This window comes from Oryctolagus cuniculus, chromosome 13, assembly GCF_964237555.1.
Source record: "Oryctolagus cuniculus chromosome 13, mOryCun1.1, whole genome shotgun sequence".
In the NCBI taxonomy this organism is placed as follows: Eukaryota; Metazoa; Chordata; class Mammalia; order Lagomorpha; family Leporidae; genus Oryctolagus; species Oryctolagus cuniculus.
In genome coordinates this window covers 47,986,621-48,005,546 of record NC_091444.1, presented here as the reverse complement: position 1 = coordinate 48,005,546, position 18,926 = coordinate 47,986,621, and the positions used below count along the sequence as shown (strand labels likewise).

Here is an 18,926-nt window from a genome sequence, read left to right as displayed (position 1 = left end):
CCTCTGCTGTGGCCAGGGAGTGCAGTGGAGGATGGCCCAAGTGCTTGGGCCCTGCACCCCATGGGAGACCAGGAAAAGCACCTGGCTCCTGGCTCCTGCCATCAGACCAGCGCGGTGCGCCGGCCGCAGCGGCCATTGGAGGGTGAACCAACGGCAAAGGAAGACCTTTCTCTCTGTCTCTCTCTCTCACTGTCCACTCTGCCTGTCAAAAAAAAAAAAAAAAAAAAAGAAGCGGCTATAAAACTAATGCTTTCTATAAATATTACTTGCTTCGACATTATTAACAAGCAATTTAAATAGATCTCCTATGTGAAACAGAAAAGTTACATTTCTAGATTAAGATTATGAAATCTGAATTGTTAGTCTACTTGCCTTGTTCCAAGTCATGATCAAATATTATAAAATGCAAAGCACTTTGCTTCATGTGAACCTACCATGTCATTTATATGACTATATATTTATATATAAATAACTATATCTTGCCTTTCCCAACTGCCTTCCAAAGTTCCCAAAATTTACAGAGAATTTTATATTATATATTCCTCTTCACTATTCTGTTTACTTTTCCTTTTTTGGAAAAATAATTTAACATTATTTCTTCATTTTTTAAGTTTTTAAATTACTCTGATCATATAAAATTCATTTTATGTTGCTTAATTTTATTTTTGTAAATGATGAGGTAGTTTCCAAAAAGCAGTTTTCTGTATATTAGTGATACTCTTCATTCCTTACCTGAAAACACTAATTTGTAAAGTTTATGGCATACTCCATACAAATCCAAAAAGGTCTAAGATACTGAGAAACATCAAATCAAGATGCATGTTTAAGGTACGGTTGCAGGTAAATCTACCACCTGCAGCACTCACATCCCATATGGGTGTAGGTTCGAGTCCCAGCTGCTCCACTTCAGATCCAGATCCCTGCTAATGCACCTGGGAAAGCAGTGGAAGATGGTCCAAGTCTTTGGGCCTCTGCCACCCACATGCTGACCTGGATGAAACTTCTGGCTCCTGATCACCCCAGCTCTGACTGCTGTAGCCATTTGGGGAGTGAACCAGTGAAGGGAAGAGACTCTCTCTCCCTCTCTCCCTCTCTCCCAACCTCCTTCCCTCCCTCTCTTCCTCCCACACTGTAACTGTACCTTTCAAATAAATAAATCTTTTTTCAAAATATATACTTAAAACTCAATGCCCAGCATTATTAATATATATTTCATTGGTCTTTATTTTTTCAGAATTAAGTTTCAGCAAAATAGTAAAATTTCTATGTAAGATTTTCCTACATGCATCATACTACAGCAGGGGTGAGGAATGTTCAGCCTATAGGCCATGTAAAGCCTGCAAAATTACTGGGTCTGACCCTGCCAATGCAACTGTATTAGGACTCAAAATTCAATGTATCTATAGCAGGCTCATTTTTAATTTGATAATTTTGTATAGACCAGGAGTGATATTACACATATCCAAATGGCACTTGGCAGATAAAAGGTTCCTAATTAAAATTATCCAGAATCTCAATTGCCTAATGAAAGAGATTAACATTTCACAAATCTGAGATAAATATGAATAAGATATAGAACACAGAAATAAAAACAATTGTATGGAGGAATAACAAAGATAAGACTAGAGAAAAGTATGATAACATCATATATGGGAATGCAAAACTATTAAACAAGAGAGAGGGAGGGTGAGTTAATTCTACCAAAAGGAGTCAGAGGAGCCAGCATTGTGACACAGCAAGTTAGGCTTCCACCTTTGATGCTGGCAACCCATATCATAGCCTGTATTCCAGACCCAGCTGGTCTGCTTCAGATCCAGCTTCCTGTTAATGTGGGGAAGAAGGCAGAAGATGGGCCCTGCAACCCATTTTGGAGACAAGGATGGAATTCCAGGCTTTGGCCTGGCCCAGACCAGGCTGCTGCAGTCATTTGTGGAGTGAACCAGTGGATAGAGTATCTCTCTCTCTCTCTCTATCACTCTGCCTTCCAACCAGATAAATGAATCAAGAAGGAAGGAAGGAACTAAAACAACATTGATCAGGAATCTAATTTCCTCATTCTGCTCATTTTAATAAAACCACAGCTAATATGATACTTAAGAATGATGGCTTCATCTGTAAGAGAAAGAAGATAAGGATGTATGCTCTCATCAAGTCAAATTCTGCACTGTATTGGAACTGAAACAGCAGAAAAATGGGGAACTAATTGTTTTTAATGGCTATAGAATTTCAATTTTACAAGATGAAAAAATTATGTTTTGTATATTGTACCACAATTTTTTAAAAACCTAACACTCAGAAAAAAGGAAAATCACTCGAAGCCTAAGTATCATTCACTGGGTGTCAACCCTAGACTTGTCTTTGTAATTCAAAGTTTAAGTTGGAGGATAGGCTTTTATGGCAGCTGGTAAGTTGCCAGCTGGGACAAAAACATCCCATATCAGAAAGCCTGGTTCAAGACTTGGCTTTTATGCTTGCCATCCAGATTCCTGCTAATGTGCACGCTCAGAGACAGCAGATGACTGAAGTATTTGAATCCCTGCCACCCATATGGGAGATCTGCATGGGAGCTGCAGAATCCTTGCTTCAGCTTGGCCCAATTATGGCAGTTGTAGGCATCTCTGGAGTGAACCAGTTGATGGAAGATCGATCGATCTTTCTCTCCCTTTCAAATAAAATGGGAAAGAACAAAGAAACACACACACACTTCCAAACTCTTTAAATTAAATAAAATCTTAAAAAATTAAACAAGAAAAACCTAGATCCAAGGTCTAGATGCTTAGCCTCATGGTCAAGATGCCCATGTCCTGCATTAGAGTGCCTCTTGATTCCAGCTGTCCTGATTTTAGCATTCTGCCACTACAGATCCTAGAAGGCACAGCGATAGCTCAAGTGGCCCAGTTCCTGCCAGTCACATAAGAGACTTGACCTGAATTCTGGCTCCTGGTCCAGCTCTCTAGTATCACCCACTTCATCCTGGCCCAACTCTGGCAATATACTCCAAAAACAATGTAAACCAACTACAAATTCAACTATATCATCAAAATATGCAAGATTTCATACAGTTAATAGAAATATATTGAAAAACTACTTTAAATTATACAGTCTTCACCAAGATTAGTTTAATAGATGATGACAGATTCAAAGGAAAAATTTCAAATATCAAAGGATTAAACAAGGTTCTTGAGGAAACTGAAGAAACGCTAAGACTTTTTTTTTTTATTTTGCAAAATGGACTTCATTATAATTACACTGTGAAGGTAAAACATGATACTATTTGCTTTACACGCTAATTTCAGAATGCAACCCTGAAGAAGACACAACTCTACTGGGGCAAAAAAAACTCATCCCAAACAAGATACAATTTAAAAGGTTATCTCCTGTTTATTCACTATGTGGGGTAAAGTAATCAAAGTATTCTACATATTAATAAACCAAAATCCTAAAAAACAAAATTCACATAACAAATTGTGATTCTGCAGCAAATTCCTGATGAGGGTACCAATTACTAACTGCAATGGCAAGAAATAGTGCAACAGAGTTAGAAGAACTATTTCAGAACCAGAACAATACTTTTATCAATTTCCCTCACAAAAAGACATTAAAAGCCATACTGAAGATCTCTACTGACCTATCATCAACCTTGTAGGCAATCTACAAACAGTTTTCACTAAGTTCAACAACTGAAGTGCTGGATTTCATCTAGTCAATAGAACATGCTAACTATCCATTGGGATTCTCAACAAAAGGCAACCTTTGTAATAAATAAACCACCAGAGAAGATTCTAATAAAACTTACCATTGTGTATTGCATTCAGCAACTCTGAGAAAGCTTTCAAGTAAGGAAAAAAGGACTTCAGGTTAAGACCAGTCACAAACACACAAAAGAAACAGGCATAGACTGCATCACTATTAATGAAATTACAGTAAGTTAATCACGTATCTTGGCTTGAATTATTAAAAAGGCAAGTTTGGCTCAATTTTTAACATAGTATAAATTTCTAAATATTGTATTCCATTTACCAATATATTATTTAATGAGAAAATGTTAGCTATACTGTTGTAAGTGATGACAATAATTTCTTCAGTGATAAACATTTTTAAATCACCTTTAAAAAGACATTTAACAATCTAACCATGATAATGTGTTGGTAAAGTGAGTTTCTATAGTATGCAATTCTATAAAGGTGTATCTACTGTATTAGGGCACATTCAACAATATTCATTATAAAGAAAAACTTCATTATACCATCTAATCCTATCAAACATTCTCATTTCCCAGAAGTCAGTATAATCAAGTCTCAATATATTCAGAGTTTTAAGAAAGCTACCTTACCTAACATGCCAATACACAAATACTGAAAAACTATATTAACATTAAAACTAATGGAAACCAAAATACTGAAAATATTATTTCATCAAAGAGCAGAAGTCATAATACTGCAATGGAAGCAAAATATTAAGCAGCCAACAATCAAAATTCAACTTCATACAATTCAACTGTAAAACAGATCTAGAATATAACACAAAGCAGTGTATGAAGATATCTCTGTAGGAGCATGAAGTTTCTTCAATTAAGAACTAATTGCATTTTGGAAAATTAATGTAGAGGATCAAAGGTGACCTAAGGTACCACAGTAAGAGTCAAAAAGCCTGGGTTACCAACCCAGTTCGACAACTTACTAGTTGTTGGACAAGCTCCATCATGCCGATACTGCATGGAAATTTCTGTTGGGAGGGAGGAGAAAGGAAATCAGCAAAAGTTGCCAGTGATTTAAAGGTTAGAAAAAGAAATAGGCCAGAAAAATAGGGAGAAATTCACCCTGAAAGTCTGGCTGAGTAGGCCAAACAAAATTGCAAGAGGAAAAAAGTATAAGCTAATAGTCGGATATGAGAGGTAGGAAAACAAAATGTACTGGAATTCTCACAACAGTGTAGTGCGGGAATGTATGACTGTGGGCAAAATGCTACAGAAAAACCATTCTACACCAGTGTCTAAAAATAAATGGAATCATTCGAGGGAGTCCAGCTACCATTGTGAACATGCGAATGTGTTTTAGATAAATTCATCAGATGGGAACTGTTTATTTAAAACATCTGAACATGTAGTCAAAATAGAATTTATAACAGTTATATTAATTATTTCATTTGCATATGGGCAGAAATCCATGACTTATATTAACAGTGTAAAACTCATGAAACTTATCTCAGTTCACATTCTTATAACTTTCATTTTAAAAGATGATAATAAAAAAAGATTCTTCCTTTTTTATCCCACCCCAAAGGGGAAGCAGTAGAGGATGACTTGAGAAAACGAAACACTGTTAAAGGCAAAAGCCCTCAGAATATGGGGAATACATTTCTATATGGCATTCCAAGGGAAAAATAATTGATAATGCTATAATTCAAAGGACCTGGTTTCTTAGCCCTGGAAACAACTATATTACCTTTGTCAATGACAATGTTGGTAAAAAAAAAAAAAAAAAAATCTTTAAGAGGGATAGTTGGAAATTCTCTAGATATTATGTAAGCAAAAATATGTCCCCAGGCACCATATGTATAGCAGAATCTCCCAGGATACCACCACCTACACATCTGACCACATATTTCCTCAAAAGTAAAGTTTAACCATAAGCCTAACAGGAATAACTTAAACTAAGAAAAAGACAAAAGCAAGATAAAGTGAGCCAGCACTAACTTGCAATCAATGCAATGTTAAAAGAACTTTACATTAGATAGTGTTAAAAATATAAAACTTTTGCCCAGTTTAGAGAAGTCATCTAGAAATGATGTAGACTTTGGTGTTAAATCCTTTTAAGATAACATATAAAAATGAGACATGGTAGGGAATACTCTACATTAAAGTCTCATTTAAAAAGGGAGGTAGGGCTACTGAAGAGAATTACATGGTACAATATAAAGAAATGATAGCTGTTTGGAATGGTGCTGAAATATAATCAAAAGGCATTCGAAACAGAAGGATTTAATCAATGGGGAAAAAACTGGAATATGGCTACTTTGGCCTATGATCTGGCACTTCTATACAAAGACAGTCACGTTAATAAGCATAAGAATTGAGGGCTAGTGCTGTGGAACAGTAGAATAAGCCTCTGGCTGCAGTCCCAACATCTCATATGGGCCTCCAGCTTACATCCCAGCTCCTCCACTTCTAATCCAACTCTGCTGATGGCCTGGGAAAGCAGTGAAAGATGACCCAAGTGTTTAGGCCCCTGCACCCACATGGGAGACCTAGAAGAGGCTGCTGGCTCCTGGCTTCAGGCTGGCCCAGCTCCAGAGTTCTGGCCATTTAGGGAGTGAACCAGTGGAAGAAAGACCTTTCTATCTCTCCCTTTCTCTTGTCTATAACTCTACCTCTCAATAAATAAAAATTTTTTGGCCGGCACCGCGGCTCACTTGGCTAATCCTCCGCTTCCGGCGACAGCAACCCGGGTTCTAGTCCAGTTGGGGCACCAGATTCTATCCCGGTTGCTCCTCTTCCAGTCCAGCTCTCTGCTGTGGCCCGGGAAGGCAGTGGAGGATGGCCCAAGTGCTTGGGCGTCCACCTGCATAGAAGACCAGGAGGAAGCACCTGGATCCTGGCTTCAGATCAGCGCAGTGCGCCAGCCATAGCGGCCATTTGGGATTTGGGAGGTGAACCAACGGAAGGAAGACCTTTCTCTCTGTCTCTCACTAACTCTGTCAAAAAAAAAAAAAAAAAAAAAAAAACCCTTTTAAAAGTAAATAAATAAGCATATTGATAATTCAAATCCTTAAAGACCAAACAAAATCAGGTGATTTTCCAAGAAAACAAGTTCCAAAGTATATCCTGATCTCAGTTGTATGTATTGTTCTATACATTCTTCATTTATGACCCAGTATCATCAAGATATCTAAAACCATGAGCCTGAGTCAAGACAGGTTTGAATTATACTCACTAAATCATCTCTTTATTCTACAACACCTTATTATTTACTCTACTCATGAGAGTCTATGCAGCAAATATTTGTATCTTCATAAAGTCTTTAGTTGTTTACAGATCACTGTCACTAATAAAAATATTTTACCAGTAAAAGACTTCTCAATTTCGTCTTATATAAACAAAGATATATTTTTATGAGATATGTTTCATATGAATTGATAGTTATGAAGGCTTAGCGGGTAGAGCCATCACCTGCAGTACAGGCTGCCCCACTTCCAATCCAGCGCTCTGCTATGGCCTGGGAAAGCAGTGGAGATGGCCCAAGTCCTTAGGCCCAGCACCAATGTGGGAAAACCAGAGAAGCTCCTGGCTTCTGGCTTTGGATCAGCCTGGCTGGCTCCAGCAGTTGCGGCCATTTAGGGAGTGAATCTTTGCTCTCTCTGCCTCTGCCTCTCTTTCTATAAACTCTGCCTTTCAAATAAATAAATAAATAAATAAATCCTTTAAAAAGTATGTATCTGCTTATTTATTTTGATGGAATTTATTTGGATGAAATTCCCTCTGCCTCTCTGACTCTGCCTTTCAAATAAATAAATATTTTAAAAAATTTTCATAACCTTCATATTTGAGAAGAAGAAAAATCAATTGAAGTGATCCATTCACATTAACAACCAATTTGTTCCTAAGAAATCAATCACAAGAAAAAGAGCTTCCCAAATCTCATTTTGAAGCATTTACCAAGTATCTTGTCTTATGATGGTATGACAGAGACTACATTAGGGGTTTGGCACAATATACTTTCAAAGGGCCTATATTCTCAGAGAAAATAACATGATGATTTTTGTGAAAAAAAATTATACATTTTCACTTAATACATCATAAATTCTTATAGGACAAGAATAGCACATCAACACTTCTAAATACTGAAGTACCAACTTAGATGTTTCAAAAGACTAGATAACTAATTGTACAGATCCCTCCAAAAAATCCCTAAGAAAGGAAATCTAACCAAAAGCTTAACATATCTATAAGCCAAAAACTTAACTTAAAACTCTCAGCAGTCCTTTAAATGTAAGACAGTCAATGTAAAAAAGAAGTCAAAAGAAAAATATTATAACTCAAACTGTCAAGGAATTTACATGTGCTTTCTGGGTTTCTATTCAGATTTTATCTAGGACTGCTAGAATAAATATTCACACTTACTACAAGTTGAGTAGGTCATGAGAGAATTTTAATTATTGCTAAAACTCATGTTTTTGACAAATAACTTCAATAAAGAATCACATCATTAAGACATGATTCTGCTTTATATACTAGGTGAGGTGAAACAAAAGAAAAATAATTAACAATGTAACAATAATAGCGGTTGCTGCTATCCTATCTAATTCAAAAGTTGTTCCAGAACCAAATGAGATAGTAATTATTACTTTAGGAACTGTTAAGTGATTGCAAATATAAGATATTACTCTTATTATAAGCTGAATGTGGCAATATTTTCCTACCACATCAATGAAATTATTTAATAATGCTAACTGCCATAATTAAGTCCAGAGTGCTTATCCTAATAGACTATTAGCCTCTTTGTTTGATTTCTTTGGCCTTGAATTCAATTCTCTATCCTATCCTGTTTCATCATCAGTATCTCCAACTACAGCACAAACACAGCTTCTTGTTTCTCCTAAGCTTTTTCACCAAATATATCTTTTCCAATTTAATACTTCTCATCCTAAACTAGCCTGAAATACTACATGAGAAGCTTTACAAATAAAGAAAAATAATTCAGCTTGCAGCCCATTTATAAACACTTAAAAGGCAAGAACAAAATTACACAAGATACTATTAATCACAGTGATTACTTATAGCAGACATTCATTTCTAAAGAGACTTTAGCATTTGTTAAATTCAAAGTATTTCTGCACTAGCAATGCGAATATAGTGGTAAACATAAACAAAGCCCCAATCTCTTATAAATCAGTGGATGTGATAGTCTAACATCATGGTCAACAAGTGCTTACAAAGGTCACACTCACCGTTATTAAATTATTAACCTGTCATTATAGCAAATCAATCCTTAAAAAAATCATAATTAATGATTCTTGATGATACATAGCATACATTTTCTCCTTTCTATTTTTTAATGGGGGGGGGGTGAATTTGTAGTTTCACAATAACTACATGATTTTCCACTTTAAAATTAGTCCAAAGTAGAAATTCATTTTCTCATACCAGAAGGAATACTATTGTTGATTAAACTATTGGTTCAGGTTTGCCTATGGATCCCCTCACTTAGTATGCTGACATAATACCAGTGTGGTATTAGATCCTCATCAGGAAATATCTGTTGCTTTTTTTTTTTAAGCCTAAATGGTTTTGGAGTCAAGGAAAATGCATATCTCTACCACTTAAAGCTACAATATCTCCCTGTCTGGTTTTGGTTCTATATAATGAACAATAATGTTTAATGCTTCTTAAGTGCTAAACATAAACGTGTAGTACATGCTAAGTATTCATCAGCAGTTAGCAATTCTTATGGCAAATAATAATAATACTTCAATATGCATGGCATTTAGTCAAGCTTCTTCTGTATAAGGATAGACATTTTAACCACCAAGAAAGAAAATGCTTTGATCTAGTCATATGTTTTTATTAAAATGTACAAAATTCAAGAACATATAATCTCAACTAGCTTTAATGAGTAATCTTATTCCATAATCAAAACATTAACAAAATATATAATCTTAAAAGTGATTTTTAAACACAACACTGACGAGAAATTATTAGCAGGTTAAAATTGTTAATTTCCTCATCTTTGAAATATTTAGGGGAATTCCCCCTAAATGACTATGTTTTGCTAATGGTATGGCAAGAAAGATACATCAATAGTTTTCCAACACAGATGTGCCACAATCACTGCCCTCTGAAAGTAATTGTTCTGCAACGAACACTATTTCACATTCCTAAAATCTTCCTAGATCTGTCAAAGGTAGGAAAATCTTTTGAGAGACATAAATCAGTATTTTAATTCTCCTATTATGAAGATGTATGTTTCAAATGAAACTTCTGAAATTCAGGAATTTTCACACTACACTTCAAAACACTAGGAAATCACTGAAAATCTCTCTCCACAAAAGAAAATTTAGTTTTAATTTTCTCAGTAAGGTACTTACATGATTACTGTACCTATTGCTAAAAATGAATATGAAAATATTTTTTGCATACATTTATCAAAATTGACCTTTTTTAATGAGGACTAAGCCTAACTGCTAGGCTCTTCTGGTCTCAAAACATATTACATAAATTAAAATATATATTCAAATGTGTAATATATTTAAATCTCTTCAGTGAACTCCTTTGTCACTGTGATTTATATCAAACTCCCCATTTTAAAGACGGTCTCAAGAGGTGAGAATTTGTCATAGCGGTTAAGAAGCCCACTAGAACCACTATCTCCTGCAATGAATACCTCTATTCCAGTCCTGGTTCCACTTCTTGGTAATATACATCCTGGAGACAGCAAGGTGATAACTCAAATGTTTGAGTCCTTACCACCCACAAGGGAGACCTGAGGTGGAGTTCTTGACTCCTAGATTCAGTCTGGTACAACCCTGGCTGTTGCAGACATTTAAGTAGTGGATCAGCAGATACATCTAGCTGTCCCTCTCTCCCTGCCTTTCAGTTAAAATTCAGTGTCCAGAATAATTTTTAAAAAGACAACGATGAGGCCAGGTTTGTGAGGTAGGAGATAAAACTAATGCCTGTGATGCCAGCATCCCATTTGGGGAGCAGCTCGTGTCCCAGCTACTCCACTTTTGATCCAGCTCCTGCTAATGGCAGCAGAAGATGGCATATTTCAGCCTCTACACCCATTTGGGTTCAGCCTGGCCCAGCACTGGTCATTGTGGGCATCTGGGGAGTGAACCAGCAGATGGAATATCATACACTCTTTCCTTCTCTCTGTAACTCTTTCAAATAAATAAATTAATTTTTAAAGAAAGTGATGCACAAACAGAGGCAGTTCTAGGCGACAGAGACACTGCTGATTCTCACAGGATGATGAAAGGGAGTTATTGGTACTTCGTGGGAAGGGGCTAGGTTCTGGTAACCTCCTGCACTCAGGGCAACACTGTACACAGAGTTATCTCATCCAAGATGCAAATGATGCCAGGACTGGCTCTGGAATCACCAGTGAAGAAGCCATACTAATAAAACAAATTTTCTACAGATTCCACTTATTTCTTTAAAAGATGTGGTAAACATGTATACTGTGGACACTGAAACTGCCTATTAGAAACAGAAACCCCTGGCTTTGTATTACTGGCTAACTTACTTTACCTCTCAAGGCCTCGGTTTTATGGGCTGTAAAATAGGTGCATTAATAACCTTCACTTTATACAAGGGTTTTTTTAAAGTTCATGGAAACGTACTATGAATTTCAAACTTTTTGCACCAAAACAAACACATTTATATTTTTCTTTTTTTTTTTTTTTTTAATTTGACAGGTAGTGTTAGAGAGAGAGAGACAGAGAGAGAGACAGAGAGAAAGTCTTCCGTTAGTTCACCCCCAAAATGGCTGCTATGGTCGGCGCTGCGCCGATCCGAAGCCAGGAGCTAGGTGCTTCCTCCTGGTCTCCCATGTGGGTGCAAGGACCCAAACACTTGGGCCATCCTCCACTGCCTTCCCGGGCCACAGCAGAGAGCTGGACTAGAAGCAGAGCAACCGGAACTAGAACCCGGTGCCCATATGGGATGCCGGCACCGCAGGCAGAGTTAGATTAACCAAGTGACCCACGGCGCCGGCCCCCCACATTTATATTTTTCACAAACTTTTTCAAGTATGCTAATGTAATTATTGTTATAAGAGATAAGTATAAACCATTAAACTAGGGGCTGGCACTGTAGCACAGTAGGTTACTCCTCTGCCTGCAGCACTGGCATCCCATATGGTCACAAGTTCTAATCTTAGCTGCTTTTCTGCTGATCCAACTCCCTGCTATGGCCTGGGAAAGCAGCAGAAGATGGCCCAAGTCTTGGGCCCCTGCACCTGCATGGGAGACCTGGAAGAAGCTCCTGGCTCCTGGCTTTGGTAGGCACAGCTCCGGCTGATGTGCCCATATGGGGTGTGAACCAGAGGACAGAAGAAGATCTCTCTCTCTCTGCCTCTCTTTCTCACTGTGTTTAACTGTGACTTTCAAGTAAAATAAATAAATCTTAAAAAAAATAAAAATAAATAAAATTCTAAAACCTGAAAATATTCACAATCTAAACTGCAGGTTTACACAGCATACCAATGGTGTGAATAAATAGTTGTGTGTGTGGGTGTGTGTGTATGCATGTGTAGGTAAACTCACATATAATAAAAATAATGGTAAATTCATTGAACACACCTGAAAAAAAAATCAGACCATTTCAAGAAGGTCCTGAAATTAAATGTGACTGCCAAATTCCATTAATAAATCATTTACACTGAATGAAAAATATTCTAGATGAGTAACTCAAAAACTATCTGTATGAGGAACTGTTCTGAAACTGAAGGTAAGAGAAAGGGAGTAACAAACCAACACTAGCCAAAAAAAAACACAAAATCCCTCATACCTCAAATGTGAATTGTAGGTTGGTTTTACAATACTGTGCAGGTAAAGCAAAAACAAAAATAAGAATTGCATTTTAGGTGTTTTGTAAGTAACATATGATCAGTAAACTGGCCTACATTTTATCAGGTAACATAAGGTTAGTGCAAGATGTCTTTTTAAAAAACACCAAATTATCGGCCGGCACCGCGGCTCACTAGGCTAATCCTCCGCCTTGTGGCGCCGGCACACCGGGTTCTAGTCCCGGTCGGGGCGCCGGATTCTGTCCCGGTTGCCCCTCTTCCAGGCCAGCTCTCTGCTGTGGCCAGGGAGTGCAGTGGAGGATGGCCCAAGTACTTGGGCCCTGCACCCCATGGGAGACCAGGAGAAGTACCTGGCTCCTGCCATTGGATCAGCGCGGTGCGCCGGCCGCGGCGGCCATTGGAGGGCGAACCAACGGCAAAGGAAGACCTTTCTCTCTCACTGTCCACTCTGCCTGTCCAAAAAAAAAAAAAAAAACCACCAAATTATCTAAGACATTTTCATTATTTTCACTAAGAAAAATTAAATGCCATATAATAATTCAAAGTATTACAACAACAGTGTAAAACCTTTTGGAGCAGAGGAAAAGGGTGCGAGTTGAGGAAGAAAAATAACAGGCAAATCCCTACCTGAACCAACTGGAGATGAGCCAACACTAAGACTTTGTAAACTTCCGTTCCTGAGCAACGTAGGAGATTTCTGAAGACTAGAGCTTGTTACACTTCCTGCAGCTGATGCTACAGATGATGTTGGTGAAGCAGAAGAAACTGAGAGATGAGAAACATTCTCTTGATTTTTGTTTCCTTTGGGTCTACCAGGCCCATGCTTACTTTGTTTATTTCCTTTTCTTTTCTTTTCCTTGACAGTTTCTTCTTCTATGCCAGAAGTTTGAGCCCGTTTATATCCTGCTGCAGGAAGGCTGGAACTACCCAAGTCTCCGGGTGAATTTTCAAAGCTTTTAGGCTGTGAAATAACAGCTGAGGTCGAAGGGAGACCAATTAAGGAGTTATAACTATTTACCCCCCCTTCCTGGCTTCCAGACTCTCCTTTATGTACATCTTTGGTTGACGATGACTGTTGGGAGTGAGTATAACTGTCATTACGCAGATCTGAGTCTGTAAAGCTCAAGAAATCCTGGGGAGACTGCACTGAACTTCCAGAAGATGATTTTACACTGCCTGGAGTTCCTGAAAAACTGCCTGTAGTTTAAAAAAAAGGGGGAAGGGGAATGAAAAGAAAAAATTGGATGCAAAAGTTCCCATGAGTAATAAATCAAAAAGGGGGTACAAAAAATTTAACTATAAAACATAGGACATCACTATATAACAAATCTAGATTTAAAAAACATTATTACTAAAATCAAGTCTATCTCTAAAATTATCTTTAAAAACACTTTTCATTTTAAAGGCAATATTAAATATTTACTCTTGAATTTCAAGCTATTATTTACACAATTACTAAGATATAAGCCATATTTTATTTAACCTACCTTTTACTATAGTACTATTCCTCAGTTCTCCCCTAAACAAAGTATTCTATTGACAGTCACACAAGGAGATCTGACAAGACTAAAATTTGAGTCCGAATGTCTATGAAAACTTCTTTTTCAAATATTGAAGATAGGATTAGTAACAGCTATTATTTAACTATCATTTTTTGTAACTATCATTGAATCTACTCCAACAAAACATGGACTTGATAAAATAATCATCACATGTAACCTAATATATACTTTATATTCTCCCAATCCATGTTCCATGGAGCTGCATGAAGAAAAGAAACTAGCCACTAATATTCTGTTACCATTTTAGTAAAGTAAAATCAAAGGGAAGGCAGACTAAATTAATTTCGTTCACAATTACTTAATCTCTCCCAATTATTTAGTCAAAGAATAATCGTAACCCAACATATCATTATGAAACATTAAGAATTTCAAAGTTCTTATTTGTCTGGTAGAAGATTGATATGGCCTGGGAAGAAGTAAAAGTTTTGTCCACTACTTCATTTCACCAAAATCTCTTCATGCTCGACAAATAAAGTAGTACTTGTCTGGACTCAGCTGTGACCACACATCTATAATGCATCAAAAAACTAAACTATATCATATTTTAATGAACGTGTTTGAAAACAAAAGCGACAAAGTATATTATTGGAGTGGAAAGGAAATTTCATGCTAAGCATTAAATTTTACTGCAGAGCATACACAAGTAATCACATATAAATCCACCTTAAGAATTTTTTCCCTTATACAGATGATTCCTGCTAAAATCTAAAGGTTTTCAATTTAAATTTTAACCTCTTCTGAAACGGCCCATTAAAAAAAATTATAAAAAACATTATAAAAAAAAAACATTAACCCAAGAGTACATTTTATTAATTTATAAACTATTTGTACTCATGTGAAGATTTTTAGAATTTGTTTACAAAGAAAAACACATATTCAGAACCAATTAAAGATAACTGCAATTTGCCATGCAATTAGCAGCTATAAAAATTATTTATTACCCATTCTAATTTGTCATCTGTTTTTCATCTATACTTTTTGCTTTTTATAGCTAGTGTTATAAGCCCACTGCACAGCGGAAAACACTTGAAAATATTTTATAAAATTTGATGTACATTTTATGAAATTCACTGACTACTACACTATTAAGATATTGAGTATATGTAAATTTTCAATGCATATTTCCTAAAGCTCACATAATACCCCAGGAAAAAATAAAACAAAAATGTCAACTTCTAAAAATTTTTACGGAATAGAATTTCAGAAAATCAAAACACTTTTTTTTACCATGTCATACAGAGGCTAAAAAGGGTTCTTAAATGTTCTGAAGTTCAAGAAAATGGTAGATTTATTTTCTGACTGGATTAGTACTTTATAGACAGATTAAAAACTCAAAGAGGCAATTTTATAAACATTAACTGAATTCTGCTAATATATTCAAAGGTTTACTTGATTTACTATTTACAAATATAAAAATAAAAACTGCAAACAAGTAAAATAATAAATTTAGCATTTTTAATATTTGTTTAATCTTTATAAATAAGCACACTCACTCATCTACTTTCCTCCAACAATTTTAGTCATTTCTATTTCTCAATATATATATGTTCATATTAAAAACTGCACCAAGTAAAAACCTATAACAACAGATAATGTATTCCAAAATATATCTGAATTGCTCTATTCTCTATGAAACGGGGTTGCCATATAAAAAAACAAAGGAATTTTCAGTCATAGAAACTACCTATTATACAAAACCTATCCATGGATTTCAAAATATTTTGCGCCTAAATAACCTTAATTCCGTTGTTCCAGAACTTTCTAAAGTACCTTCATATACCATGCCCAGTTAATTCTGAATTTGAAATACCCAAATTATTTGAGTGTAAGTATATCCCATAAAATATTATTACTCACTAAAATATTATTGTTTATATGAAATTCAAATTTGACTGGGTAGTCTATAAATATAGCAGGCAGACCATCAATGAAAATGTAGGCTGAGCAAAATTTTACTTTAAATTTTAAGCTTTATAGGCCGGCACCGTGGCTCACTTGGCTAATCCTCCACCTGCGGCGTCGGCACCCCAGGTTATAGTCCCGGTTTGGGGGCTGGATTCTGTCCCGGTTGCTCCTCTTCCAGTCTAGCTCTCTGCTGTGGCCCAGGAAGGCAGTGGAGGATGGCCCAAGTGTTTGGGCCCTGCACCGGCATGGGAGACCAGGAGGAAGCACCTGGCTCCTGGCTTCGGATTGGCGCAGCGTGCCAGCCGTGGCAGCCATTTTGGGGGGTGAACCAAATGGAAGACCTTTCTCTCTGTCTCTGTCTGTCTGTCTGTCTCTCTCTTTCACTGTCTAGCTCTGCCTGTCAAAAGAAATTTAAGCTTTACCATAAATGTTTTATCAATCCCAATTATTATTTATTTGTTTAGATCTAAACATCCCTCAGTATTGGTTTACCTACTAAGAAAACATAAATCATGTTTGACTATTTAATTAGAAAAATCAACAATTTATAGAAAAGAATAACCATTCTATTCAGCAGAAAGAAAAAAATCCCACCTTTTATTATTTTCCCCCAAATTTAAGCTTTATTCCTATATTATTTTAGAAGCACAAATCACGACAGAGGTTCCCAATACATTTTAATGGGAAAAACTAATCTCTAAAGTAATCTTATTACAACCACTAACCATATAAATGAACTAGTACTATCCATTAGTTAAAAATAAAAAGTAAATTATTTAGGAAGCACAAGTACTTTAAATAAAACATAATTAATACCTTGTGGAAAGGGGCTAGCTGCTGACACAGTTGTCCCAGGATTTCGTCCACCACCAGGCTTTCTTCCCCTTTGACCTGAGCTGTGAGCTGAAGATTTCTTTCCTTTGCTCTCTGACCCTCTTGTCTCTGTAACATCTTTTCCACTAGAAGTGTGTGCAGATACTTCCTGAAAATTTGCATTTGTAAAACGAGCTGTGGTATCTTCCAACCGCTTCAAGGATCCAGATATAGAGTTGTTGCTAGTACTTGTATAAGTCTAATATTTTGATTCAAAAGAAAAGGTAAAGTAACTGGTTATATTTTGGCTACAGAAAATAATTAATTAGTAATAATACCTTGTAAGGTAAACATGAGAGATTCCTTCCTAAGAATGCCAATCCACCTTTTGAAAAAAAATCACAAAAAAGCAATAATTTTAAAGCCTATTAGTAAAACTACATTTCTTTTTTTAAAGAGTATGAACAATTTGCAGTTTCAAGACCACCAAATTTGAAAATCAGTAAAAGTACATACACAAAAGGAACTAATTTGTCTGGCAACAAAGAACATGCTAGTCCCTAGATATGAAATTATATAAATAAGCTTTAGTGTGCAATACAGGAAGGTGATGATTAGAACTAACATGTCATAGGTGGACATATGAGACAACAGTTACGACATTCCTTAGGATGCTCACATCCCATACCAGAAAGTCTGGTTTTGACGCAACAAGTGATACAAGTACTTGGGTCCTGTCACCCACAAGGGAGACCCAAATGTTGTTACAGACCTGGCTTTGCCCTAGCCCAGTCCTAGCTGATGTGTGCATTTGGGGAAGTGAACCAGTAAATGGAGGATATCTGATCTCTGGCTTTGGATCCCTCTCTTTCAAATAAAATCAAAGTAATTCATTTTTTAAAAAGTGAACCTTTCAGGGCCAGTCCTGGGGTAAAGTGGGTAAAGTAGCCACCTGCAGTGCCGGCATCCCATATGGATACCAGTTTGGGTCCTGGCTACTCCACTTCTGATCCAGTTCTCTGCTATGGCCTGGGAAAGCAAGAGAAGATGGCCCAAATCCTTGGGCCCTGCACCTGCGTGGGAGACCCAGAAGAAGCTCCTGGCTCCTGGTTTCAGATTGGCATAGCTCTGGCCACTGTGGCCATCTGGGGAGTAAACCAGTGGATGGAAGACCTTTCTCTCCCTCTCTCTCTGGCTCTGCCACTCTGTAACTCTGTTTTTCACAGAAATAAATATATCTTTAAAAAAAAAGTGAATCTTTCCATATCTTTGGAGAAAAAAGCAACTAAGATATCACAAATCCACTGGAGTACTATATATCCATGAGAATATCCATGAGAATATAATGTTCTAACATAGAATAATGCAAGTTTTAAAAATCTGGATGATGATGCCTTTTCAATCAACAAAAAGATTAAAGCCTTTGAACAAAAGTAATTTCTTTCAGGTGTTAAGTTGAGGTAACAGGTATATACAACAGAGTTAAGATGTTTATTACTATTCCTAATATTGATTGTCAATCACTCTCTTGATCTAGAAATGATAAAGAAGCAAAATAAAAATTGGCTTCACAAATAGTTTCCAATTTATAGTAATCATTTTACAAACAATGTATCTCAAAATATTGACAAATTAAAAGACAGTGGAAACGTTTTACATCAGATGTACAATCAATATGTTTTAAAATGATCCACAAGGGCAAGGGCTTTTTATGCTGCTCTTAAATTTACTAAATTTACTAGAGTTGATGCTGTGGCATCTACAGTGCCGGCATCCTATATGGATGCCAGTTCAAATCCTGGCTGCTCCACTTCTGATTCCAGCTCTCTGCTGTGGCCTGGGAAAGCAGTGGAAGATGATCCAAGTCCTTGCACCCCACCACCAGCTCCTGACTGTGGCTCCAGATCGGCATAGCTCTGGCCATTGTGGCCAATTAGGGAGTGAACCAGTGGATGGAAGACCTCTCTCTCTCCTTCTATGTAATTCTGACTTTCAAATAAATAGATAAATCTTTAAAAAAATTTACTTAAGCAATCTGAGGTGAGGCTATGGCATTGTGGCCCAGGGGATTAAGTCAGCCCCCTGCCACTTAGCCATCTAGTAAGAGTACGTGCGTAAG

At 36.7% G+C, this 18,926-nt stretch overlaps 1 protein-coding gene across 50 annotated transcripts in view; it reads right to left on the bottom strand.

Annotated features, from left to right (window-relative positions):
* The window catches only part of MLLT10 (MLLT10 histone lysine methyltransferase DOT1L cofactor), a 217,488-nt gene that overhangs the window by 55,387 nt on the left and 143,175 nt on the right, over positions 1-18,926 (bottom strand). For 47 of the 50 annotated variants that reach the window (XM_070055479.1, XM_051820635.2, XM_051820633.2 and 44 more), the window contains 4 exons: positions 16,811-17,066; positions 13,155-13,724; positions 4,681-4,725; positions 3,797-3,829 (listed from right to left, as the gene is read on the bottom strand). In XM_070055479.1, the coding sequence (XP_069911580.1) occupies positions 3,797-3,829; positions 4,681-4,725; positions 13,155-13,724; positions 16,811-17,066 (904 nt within the window). The remainder of the gene's footprint in view (positions 1-3,796; positions 3,830-4,680; positions 4,726-13,154; positions 13,725-16,810; positions 17,067-18,926) is intronic. The other 3 variants (XM_051820672.2, XM_070055503.1, XM_070055508.1) reach the window with 2 other exon arrangements.